Below are 12,502 nucleotides of genomic sequence, written 5' to 3'. Positions count from 1 at the left end.
AGATGTGAGGACTATGTCACCTATATGGTAAGTGAAATTATTTTGTTTACCAAAATGAAATGTGCCATATTTTTTACCATTTAATCTGACACCACTAATACTTGCACCAGCCATTAACATGGGTCTACCCGTACTGGGCCAATTGTGAGTCAGATGAAAACTGAATAACACCACTCAACTTACAGTCGTCTGCAAACTTAGTTAACCATGGGCCAGTTGTGCTGGCCTGAATGTCTGAGAAATATATGCCCAATAGGAAAGTGCCCAAAACTGAGCCCCTGTGGGTACACCACTGGTAAGTTTTGCTTTCAGAAGTGACAACTTTGACTTTTAACCACATGGGTTCTGTCAGACAACCAGTTGGCTACCCATTGCACAATACAAGGATTTATATTCAGATTTACAAGTCTATCACTAATGCCTGCATGGGTCTTGGTATGCTGTATGCACTTGCATAGCCACTACCCACTGATTCGGTTATTTTTTTCAAATAAATTAATGAGGTTAAAGAGACAGGACCTTTGACAAAGCCGACTTGACCAGGCTCCAGGATTAAGTTATTTTCAATGTCCATATTAATGAGGTCTGAGATAATGTACTCTATAGCTTCACATATGAGGCTATAGTTATAAGATCTGGTAATTGGACAGGTACTTATACAGAAGTTCTGGGTAAGACTTGGCCAGCTGGTTAAACATAACCTTATATCAGCTGAAAGCTAATCTATAGTGGTATTTCAGGTAACAGGCATTAAACTACATGGAAGGAAATTCTCTGCAAAGCCTTTTCAGTTTCATGCATGGCTAATATTCATAAACCTTTTCCTAGTACTAATGACCTCAGGACTCCCTGGCTTCAAACAGGACTGGACAAATGTTCAGCACTTTATGAGTGGGCTCACGTACTGGGACAGGATGCAATATACCTGTTCCATGTCATAATCATAGTCTCTGTCTCCAAGTGCAGGGGTATTGGCCTATTAAGAAACAAACTAGGAGCACATGAAAATACTAGCACTAAAAAGAAAAATTGAAATCCCTCAGACTTCCAAAAGCTGGGTTAAGTTTACTAAAGGAAATAGTACTTCATTAAGGAAATACTACTTCATTTGCAAATTGCAAAGTATATCAACTGAGCTTTACATCACATAAAATGTATACATTATGGAGAACATTTAAGTGCTTATACAATTTATACTGATTGCAGTGATTTTCACAGAGAGATTCATAGGGGTGTACTAGGCTAATGGCCTACAAGCCTAGCCCAGGTTACAAGACATTTTAATAGGTGTTCTGTTTGCCCATTCTGGGGCAAAATTAGTAAATATAAAACAAATGGACACCAAGTTTTCCTCAGAATAATCACAGCTGTTATCAGGTGTGAGTTGTTTTTGGATTAATAAAGTAGTTTTTAAATGCTATATTGGACAGACTGCCACACAAGTCAGAATCAGAATTCTTAGATACAAGGGAGATATCCGTACCTGCTCTGTCACCTGTCTAGTAACACAGCATTTCATGCAGTTCTACAACTCCAACCCTTCTGTTTTAAGGTTTTTTAATATGTACAGTTTGCCAGATGTTGTTACATCTTGACAATATGCAAATTATTTTACAAGCTAAAGCAAAGTTCAGTTTCACATGTGAAACACTGCACCCTAAGGGGTTAAACAAAGAACTCAGTATGAAACATTAATTATAAATGAGCTGTTTTGGCATATGCACATCAGTTATTCTTTACAAAGTATGCTACTTATTGTGGGATATTTCTAGTGTGCAATAATTAGATGTCACTTACTCATTTGGTGGGTGGTTTTGTGAGTGGTTTATCGGTTTGCCATGACAGAAATTTATTAACCTCAGACTTCTAGCTGAGTCGCTAGTTCCTTTTCAATGTTCAATAAAAAGTTAAGTTTTACTGAAGAAATGATGACATCTATAGTGTCTCTTTACTTTTATTCACTGCCTTTATTACATGTCAATAGGTGAACAGTGTGTATTTTCTACTTCACCAATTCCCATTGTGACCACTAATAAGCACAGTATTTTCCTCTGTGGCTTTCTAGTTCTGCAATATTACTTCCTCTTGGTTTAGTTTCAGAAAAAAATCTGTTTTCTAGCCATTAAATTATGCTTTACATGGTCATGGTCAGATACTGGCAAAATTCACTGGTTAAAAGTCTTCCAATAATATGGCTAATTCACTGAAATAAATGTTTGTTTCTAAAACACAGTATAACAGTTACTGAATTCACTCCTTCAGTTAAACAAGACAATACAGTACAAGAAACAAATGCGCAAGAATCTTCCTCCAGTCCATATCCATTATGATAAAGTCAATACAAAACAGTACCTTTAACTGTCTTAGTTGAAGTTGCCTGACACCTAATAACATTTGCTGCTTCAAACAAGCCAGAGCATTCTTAAGCTTAACCAAAGACAATGTCAATCTGCTCTAGCATGTTCAGGTAAACGGTCTGTGACAACAAAAAGCAAATTAAACACAGCACAGTGCCACTGTATAAAATAACTACATTCTGTGAAAATCCCAGTCTGTAACTATGTACAGATACTTCAAAATGGCAAAAGGAATTCTTTTTAATTAATTCTTAGCTAATAAATGTCTACACCTCTCACAGCAAAGTATGGCAGCATTTGTAATGAAACTGGACTACCTTCACATCAGATCAATTGGTAGCTTTTTTTCAGCACTGGCAAAGAAATGTTAGTAGACGTAATGGGGTACTCTGAGGTTCAATACACTATACAGCTTCTTATAATTCCCATAGTAGTTTGCTGCATAATTCTAGGACATTTGAGACATGGCAACGTGAGAATTAAAACACAGGCAACTATGAAAAATGGGTGGCTGGAATGACGGCCTTGTATGAAACATGCTTTCAAGGCTATTATTTTCTCCGCTATTCAGTTTGAAAGTTACAGTGTGCCTAGATCCTTGGTTCGTGGTTTCCCAACTATATTATTAGCAAGGCAATGTGACTTAGTCCTGACTTACAAGCACCGTTACTGGACTGATGGAATACGTTCTTTCCACTCCTGGCCTTTATGAAATCAATAGACTTAATAGACAGGGATTTCATGTATTATACTGAAATCCCTCGAGAAAAAACATCAGCCCAGTAAGATGGACATGAACAACATGTTAACCCTAATAGCAAATATAACTCAACAGTTAGGTTTCAGATATGCTGTAACTACAAACCCATATATACAAAATTGCATACAATAAAATGTAGTCTTTCAGGTACATATTTTTGTATTTGAACTCACAAGTGAAGTGGATAATTAGATGAACACCTGTTTTACATGTCAGATGCTATGCCTCTCAGACAAGCCTAGTAGTTCAGAAAGAACACTATTTGAGCCTCTGTTTAACAGACTTCTTCGCACCAAGAGATCTGCAAGACTACTAGAGTCAATAAGCTGACATCTGTGAGGTGTTACTAGCCTAAGGAGCTGTTACGTCCTGTACGAAACTAAAGTTACTTAGTTAAGGAACATAAATATACAGTATTCAAGTTTGCATCTTCCAATTGGCAGCACTCAATGCATTCATCATAGTAGAATATTATAAAAACTAAGCAGTCAATCTATTAACATAAACCATGGATTACGTTGGATTTGTTACTTGCCATTAAACTCTAAGATAGATTCAAGCATTAGACATACTGCAGAATATTACTCAAAAGTTGAAAACCCGTTGGACATGGAACAGCTGCACAACACAGCCAGTTAAAAAGCACTCAGCTACTTCCTGTAAAAGTATTAGAAACCAGGACATTGGTCCATGCCCGCACAGTCAAGGTCATGGAAAGTCGTATGCTGTACCTGAAGGCCCAGCTCCAACGAAACTTTGAGAAGAGTGATGTCTGGTAAACTGTCCATGAGGGTGGCAATTTTAAATGCATCCTGTGCAAGCTTAAAGATGTGTGAAGAAGAATGAATATTTTTCTGGATGGATTCTAACACTGTTTCAAGCCTCCGTACGTCACCTGCAAACATAAGAAAAGCAGCCATTACTTAATATGCCACAAATTACTGGAGTTATTGATATCTGTATTTTTGCAAAACTTTTTTATCCATAATCTTTTTGATGAGCCCCCCCCCCCCGATCTGCCACTTACTTTCTTATGCCTATACATGCATGAACTAACCAACACAGTCATCTATCAATTTGGGACCAAGTTCTCTCCAAAAATAGCAAAATCTAGACTCAAGGAAGTACTGCAGCAATCAGAACATGCAAAAACTATCAAGTACAGCGGAGTTACTTTCCATAGTTATATTCCTTCCATATGTCCAACATGCACTAATGAAAACCATACACATGGCTTGAGATATATATATATATATATATATATATTAGATTTGCATCTACTAGTTGGTTAGGCGAGACAGAGACAGCGGTGCAATTCTGTCTTGTAACATTCACAGAAAGAGACTCACTTTACTAAGGCAGAAGTACTGGCCAGGGTGTTCATACTGCACACAGTCATCTAACAGCAATAAGAAATGGAACCTTCCCCTGCTATGGAAATCTCAACGTGTTTCTGGCCTACTTCAACAAGGTGTATAAATCATCCACAAAACACTCTGCCACCTCTACAAGGAAATATGTAGGCAATCATGTGCCCAAACCTCCCTCTTGGTTGCCCTTACCTATATACATTGTAATTTTAGATTTAAGCAGTTATGTCTTTCTTCAGCAACTCTCTCATACTCTTCCTTCACCTAAATTTGACAAATGAAAATGCACTTCTCTTCCTGCCTGAAGACAAGCACTTGGTGATTTTCAGTTAAAATGTCAGTGACTCTCATTTACTATTTGTCAAACAGGATTCAGAAAAAAAAACAAACTACTTGATACCATCATCCTTTGCCAAAGGACAGCCTGAAGTTGGACAATTTGTAATCGACACGCAGCAGACTTGTGAGAGAGTCTAGTAAGACACATATGCAATTTGTGCTACTTTAGTTAATCAAGGTAATCTTTCTAAGACAGAAGTCTCACCACTAAAGCCAAAGGTGTTGTCTCCAAGACTTTACCTGTGTGGCAAAGAACACACAGAATGCACAGCAGACAAACAGCATCAACGTGGGTCTCTGGGACAAGCATGTGAATCACAATTCATTGCAATGCAATTTGCTGCCTCTTCCTTTCTGCACCACTTACACGTTTAAATGACTGATTTACAGTCATTCTGCTCTGACTTCATCAAATGAAGTCATTCTATTTGGTGATATCATGACAAAGAACATAGGGGTGTTGCATATACAACAAATGAAGCAAATAAAACGTGCCTGGAACCATACTACAGCATTTTAATATTCCCTCTTCAGTATTGCTATTATCACAGGCGTCCCAGGTAGTACAAAAGTGGATAAAGCTACATGTACTGCAAGCAGCATGAATCAGAACTTGATGAAAAAATCTGAGCTGTAGAATCAAACTAGCAAAACAAGTTCCTCTTATCTAATGGAAATAAAAGGGCTGTACAGCCACCTGGAAGTTCAGGCTGCCAAGTGCAACAGGCTATCAAACTTATAGGAGACAGAAAGAGGTACAAAAAACACAGTGCTATAAACCACTGCTTCTCCTACTACTGTGGTAAATTCTTACAAATATGTTTGCCATTTACATAAGGTAGATTGCAATCAGCAATTTAAAGCATGCACAGAGATTTTCAAGAAGTTGTGAGCAGAGTTACTGCTAGGAAGGAGAATCCCAAATTGACACTTTGCGTCAGGAACTGATTTCAACTCTGTTCTTCTCTGAATTCTTACTCTTATCAACTCATTTTTCTGTTGAGTATTACTACAGTCTTAAGTGGCACACATTTCAATCACCTAAGCTGTCTTTCGGCTTTGCCCGGTTAGGGGTTGCCACAGCGGAACTTCGATCCACTAAAGACTGGCAGTAAATTTTTACGGAGTCGAGTTGCCAGCCTGGCACCCAATCTTCAAAGAAGGCACATCCACACATGACCGCACCTACCTGCATGTCTTTAAACTGACTCAGCTGCAGGGAGGACATGCAGACTCTGCACAGAGGGTGCTCCACCCGAGAATCGAACCAGAGAACCTCTTGCTGTGAGGCGACAGTGCTAACCGCTGCACCACCACGGCCACCTCACCTACAAGAACAAATTACACTCTACCTTATTAACCTCTGTAACAGAACAGCCATGAAAAATAAACAAAGCAAAAGGATTCTTACAGTTAAGGTGGAGAAGCCATGGCTGCAATTTACTTATTAACGAAGACCCTAAACATCTGGAACAATTAAAAGTTTGACATAAAAATGTATTTATTTATTTTATTTATTTGACATTTGTTGACTGGGTTGGTCCAGCTAGAACAGAGCCCTTTTTCAGTGGAGACCCAGGGAGAAAAGCTCCATAGTTAATACACACATACAAAAGATATATTGATACATACAGTATATACAAATTAAGTAGATATATACAAGAGCAGGTTAATATGAACAGTAATTAGGGTGTACATATTAGCTCTTATTAAGGTACAGTGAAGTAGTATAAGGAAGTCATACAGATAAATTTTATAGGGCAAGGACTAGTGAGTGGTTATTGTGCAGTAAAAGATGAGCGAGTATGGGTTTGTAGTGCTGACTGATCTGAAATGCAACATTTGACATGCTACTGAATAGTATTTTATTTTTTTTAACTATGGTGTGGCACAGAAGTCAAAGGTCTAAGCCATTTCTATCAGGAAGCTCACCAAGGCTTTATGCAACAAAGCCTGCAGATACACCCCACAGAAAAGGTGTATGCAGCCTAGGTCTTAGTTGTACGGTCACTCTACTTCCTCCTGCTTGTCGCATAGCTCGCTCATGTCCCACAGAATTCTCAGACTCCAGAAAAAGGCAAAGAATCTAACTCATCAGCTAAAAGAGGAGAATAAAGTTGTGAAACATACCCTCCTGTAGTTCTGAACTTGTAATTCAAACAGGCAAAAAGGAACTAGACACCAAGATGACACCACTGCATAATAAATGAAAAGACATCATGTGCTTAAGAATAAAAACTCAAAAAATAATCATCCATGTCCAAAGCAATAAGTACACTGGAGAAATCAAACACGTAAACACAAACTGAAGTGGATACTACAGCAAAGAGTGGTCTCAAATTAAAAGAATATCTCTTCACACTGTTTCTGTAATTCATAATACTGCTTCTTGTTTGAAAAGGATGGTGAACAGTATTGCAGACTGGGGTTCTCTGTGACCAACAAGACCAGAAGTGCGAGAAACATCTTTCGTTAGTAACCCTAGATAATGTCAACTCAATGTCTCCTCAGACTCAACTAATATTTACTAGATCAGCCTAGAAGGCAAATGATGTAAACAGGGAACTAACAGTAAGTACACACAAAAAATACTGCAGCAGATGAGAGAATTTTGATGCTCAACAGACAAAGTAGGTTTAGTTATTCACATTATACACATTCACCATTAATTTCTGACACCTCAAATGTCAGTTTTGTGATTTATAAACTCAGTGGGAATATCAAGGAACTGTTCCAATCTTCCAGTCCAAGTTAAGGAGCAAAGTAGGCAAGCAAAACCACCAGATAAGAGTTTACTTTTCCACGATAAGTAATCCTCTCCATATTGAACTGGAACACCCAGCATTCTCCTGAGCAAATACAGTTCCCTCCTTCATTACTGGCCCAACCAGAAGCTCAAAAAAGATTAATAAATTGCTAGCCATGGGAGTTGCTGCCTCATTTCAATTAGATCAATTGAGCTAACAGCTAACTGTAGGCAAATTGCCCTGCAATATTTAATTCACAGTCCTAGGTTACTGCTAAAATTTCTAAGACTCTTTTTTTTTTTTTTAATCTTGTTCTATCAGTTGCCTGCTAACCATCAATTCCTTGATAAGTACCACTTACACAAGCCTCAGAGTTTTGTCTTAACCCTAACCTACGTTGCCACTCACAGTAACCTTATGTCCTTGGCTCTTACACTGTCATGGTACTTCCAGTTTCAGTCAGATGTCAGGCTGCAGTGGGCTGAGTTGCCTCCCTCCCCCAAAGGATGAGTGAACTGCAGTCAGCCATTCACATTCAGTCTCAGTCAGAAATCAGGTTGTTGTTGGTCGAATTACCTCCTTCCCCCCAAAGATGGGTGAGTTGGAATCAGATGCTCAGTCCCACCCACCCTAACTGGCTCCTCCTCCAGCACCCAGGGCAGTAAATGAATCCAAACTAACTGTATTACAGCCAAGGCCATTTCACTCTATGCCAAGGAGTTGTATAAACAAGTTTGTGCCTAGATGATAAAACTGAAGAAAAGCTTGGATAATCTGTCTCTCTCTAAGGAGATGAATACTCCATTAAATTTATTCAGTCAGTCTATCAGCACTGCGTGTGTATGATGCAAAATCGGACACCACTGGACTACTTGGTTTTTCACCAGTTCCTCTTAATCATCTGAAAGTCCAATAGTAAAAGAATGGCAAATTCACTTTACTGTACAACCTCACTAAAATGTAAATTGTATCTATCAATACTACCAGTTACAAAGAAGATCCAACCCTCCCAGTGAAAAGAAAAGTACAGTTGTGTACCTACCATAAATGTAGATGTTCGAGTGTATTCACTGTTGCAGTCATTACTCTTGGGTTATCCTGCTGGCAGGCTACCCACAGTCGGCCTGAATTTCAAAGTCCTGGTCCGGCGTTGGTTGCTGTCGCCTCTTCCCTGACGTCAGTGCGCGAGGGGTATAAAAGATGCAGCCGACGCCATTTTCTTCAGTTTTTCTTGCCACAGATGTCAGGTGCCCCAAAAATGGTAGGCTAAATATATTATGCCAATAAACATACATGCAGTAAAGAAACATTTCCTTCATCTACAAGCAAATACACCACATAGGTTGTATAGAATAGAGAAGTGCAGATAAACCCCAGCAAAAGAAAGGGGGCAGTGGGAGGGTAACCTGGACTGCAACAGTGAATACACTCGAACATCTACATTTATGGTAGGTACACAACTGTACTATGTTCATTGTGTTTCACTGTTGCAGTCATTACTCTTGGGTTGAATCCCAAAGCTGAGGATGGGTGGCTTGGCTAAATAGGATTAGGAGAGGCTATGAGGCCCTGCAGAACTGCACTGGCAAAGCCTGCTCTGGATTTAGAGTAAAGACGTAAGTGGTAGTGCTTTGTAAAAGTGTGCACTGAACTCCAAGTTGCAGCCTCTAAGATGTCTTTGGTTGGGACTCCTCTGAGGAAGGCTGCTGAAGTGGCTGCTGCTCTTGTAGAATGAGGCCTAATGCCCGTAGGCACTGATTTGCCATGCTGAGAATAGCAAATACAGATGCAATGGCCTATCCATTTAGAAATAGTCTGTTTTGAGATAGCCTTTCCTTGTGATCCTGCAGCATATGACACAAAGTTGTTCAGTCTTTCTGAAAGCTTTAGTTCTGTCCAAGTAAAAGCGTAGCTGCCTGTGTATGTCCAAAGAATGCAGAATTTTCTCACGCTTGTTCTGTGGGTTTGGATAAAAGGTAGGCAAATGAATGGTTTGGTTGAGGGCCACACTGGACACCACCTTAGGCATGAATGCTGGGTTTGTCCTCAGAGAAACCCTGTCAGGATGAAAAATGATAAAAGGTTCCACAGCCATGAGTGCTTGTAACTCCGAGACTCGTCTTGCAGAGGTTATTGCTAGGAGCAGAGCTGTTTTCCAGGATATGAATTTTATATCCGCTGTTGAGGCTGACTCAAAAGGAGGCAGTGTGAGTTTTTCCAAGACATAATTGAGGTCCCATGCCGGAATTGGTGCTCTCCCTGGAAGCCTGATGTTTCTGGCCCCTCTGAGGTACTGCCTTATTAAAGGATGAGAAAAGATAGGTGGTTCCGTATTGTAATGGGCTGAAATGGCAGAGGCATGAATCTTAATTGATGAAAAAGAAAGGCCTTTGTCCAGCATCTCAGTTAGGTATTGTAAAATCTGAGGGTTATTTGGTACATACGTGTCAATGCCTTGATCCTGGTTCCAAGCACAGAATCTCTTCCATTTTTCTGCATAAGATTTTCTGGTACTGGGCCTCCTGGCCTCCAAGATAACATCCATAACAGCTTTTGAAAGAGGAGTGTTCAGAATGGCTACATTATCCGCCATGCCGCCAGATTTAAAGTCCTGAGTTGGCTGTGCGGGATCTGATTGTTTTGTTGGGTCAGCAAGTGAGAAGTTTGAGGCAATATCCATGCTGGACATTGAGACAAGCTCTTTAGGATTGGGTACCAGTGTTGGCGTGGCCAGTCTGGTGCAATCAGTATCATTTTTGGCTTCTCTTGTCTGACCTTTAGGAGTACCCTGGGAAGGAGAGGCAGTGGGGGAAAGGCATATACTGTCAGATTTTTCCAGCTGAAGGACAGGGCGTCCACTCTCCATGCTTGTTTGTGATAAATCCTTGTGCAAAATCTCTGTAATTGGCAGTAGTGAGGGGAGGCAAATAGATCTATGTCTGGGCATCCCCATTTCCTTGTTATCATGCTGAAGACTTGTGGATCCAATTTCCACTCGTGGGGATCCATGAGGTTTCTGCTTAGTTCATCTGCCACAGTATTTGCTTTTCCTGAAAGGAATTGTGCTTGCAGGTGAACTTGATAAGCCAATGCTGTGTCCCATAAGGTCACTGCTTGTCTGCAAAGGAGGTAGGAATGTGTACCTCCCTGCTTGTTTATGTACCACATGACCGTAGTATTGTCTGTCTTTATCAGTAGCTGTCCTGGATGAAGTAGATCCTTGAAAGCTGTCAGGGCATTCTGAACAGCTAGCATCTCTTTTTGATTGATGTGAAGATGCATCTGGCTTGCTGGCCATGTGCCCTGAATACATTTTCCTGCCATATGGGCCCCCCAGGCATAATCTGATGCATCCATTATCAGTGTATGTCTGGCTGAGGGTAGAGTGAACGGCAGACCCTTGTTGTGGTGACAGGCCTCTGCCCACCATCGAAACTCCTGTTGTAGGCAGGGAATGAGGGTAATTACTGTCTCCAGGCTCTGGCAATGCTGAGTCCAAACACTTTTTAGATACCATTGTAGTTTCCTCATATGCAGTCTGGCATATGGAATTAGTAGAATGCAGGATGCCATGAAACCCAAGGCCTGCAGGGTTTTCCTTGCAGATAACTGGGTCTTTGTTGCCAATTTTTTGAAGTAAGAAGTCAGTTGTTTATGTTTGTCTGGCGTGAGATAAGCCATCTGGGCAGTTGCATTCAAGCTTGCACCCAGGAATATTATCTCTTGTGAGGGTACTAGTTTTGATTTCTTTTCGTTTACTGTGTACTCTAGGCAAACTAGTAATCTCTTTACAAACGCCAGATGCTTTAGAAGAATGTTTTTGTTCTCTGCTTGAATAAGGCAGTCGTCCAAGTAGGGATATATTTGAATTCCTCTTTGTCTGCAAAATGCAATTACTGGTGCCAGGAATTTTGTGAAGACCCTGGGCACAGTAGATAAGCCAAAGGGCAGTGCAGAGAATTGGTAGTGCACTGAACCAGCTATGAATCTGAGGTATCTTCTGCAAGATTGTCTGATTAGAACATGCAGATATGCCTCTTTTAGGACCAAAGTTACGAGCCAAGCCTTCTTGCCCAGCATGGGCAGGAGCTGCTGTAGAGTCAACATCTTGAATTTTTGAACCTCCAGAAACGTGTTTAGTATAGACAGGTCCAGTATTGGTCTCCAGTTTTTGTCCTTTCTGGGCACTAAGAAAAGTCTGGAGTAAAATCCTTGCCCCTGCTCTTGTTGTGGTACTTGTTGAATGGCCCTCATGTCCATGAGGGCTGTAATTTGCTTTTGTGCCTCTGCCTATCGATTGTGTGGCAGGTCTGGCATACCTTTTGCCCTTGGTAGGGTGTGAAAATGGAACCTGTAGCCTTGGGACACTATGTTCAAGACCCATTTGTCTTGGGTAACCTTTTGCCAATTCGATGAAAAAAGTGCTAGTTTTCCCCCTAAGGGGGCTGCCAAAAGAAAAGTGCTTGGATCTGGCAGAGGAAAGTCATTGGGACTGTTTCCTGTAAGGTTGTGATTTGTCTTCTCCGCTTTTGGAGGTAGGAGCACCCCATTGTTTAGGCCTGTATGAGCCTTGGGGCTGAGATCTGCCTCTGGGACGTCTGTATCTGCCTCTTTGTGGCCTGTCTGACACTGGAAAGGACCAATTTTTAGAAGGCCAGTTCCTGCTAAATCTGGGTGGCTGTACCTGTAAGAAATCCTTAACTGTCTGCATGGATTTCGCTTTATCCTCCATTTTCTTCAACATCTCTTCTGCTTTAGCACCAAACAAAGTATCATGCTGTAATGGGGCATCTAATAATTTTGCTTTAACATGATCAGGCAGATTCTGTTCCTTTAACCAAGCATGCCTTCTAATAACAGAACCTGTAACAGCAGCCCTGCAAGAGACCTCCAGTGAATCATAACCACATTGCAAAGTATGCTTTCCCA

General features: G+C 40.5%; 1 protein-coding gene across 1 annotated transcript in view; it reads right to left on the bottom strand.

Annotated features, from left to right (window-relative positions):
- ZSWIM6 (zinc finger SWIM-type containing 6) overlaps nucleotides 1–12,502 on the bottom strand; it is an 867,641-nt gene that overhangs the window by 16,856 nt on the left and 838,283 nt on the right. The window contains exon 12 of the mRNA XM_044063817.1: nucleotides 3,849–4,012. Coding sequence (XP_043919752.1) covers nucleotides 3,849–4,012 — 164 coding nt within the window. The remainder of the gene's footprint in view (nucleotides 1–3,848; nucleotides 4,013–12,502) is intronic.

The sequence above is a fragment of the Protopterus annectens genome, chromosome 2.part2, assembly GCF_019279795.1.
Source record: "Protopterus annectens isolate FY-2018-M chromosome 2.part2, PAN1.0, whole genome shotgun sequence".
NCBI lineage: Eukaryota > Metazoa > Chordata > Ceratodontiformes > Protopteridae > Protopterus > Protopterus annectens.
This window is presented reverse-complemented; position numbering and strand designations above follow the sequence as displayed.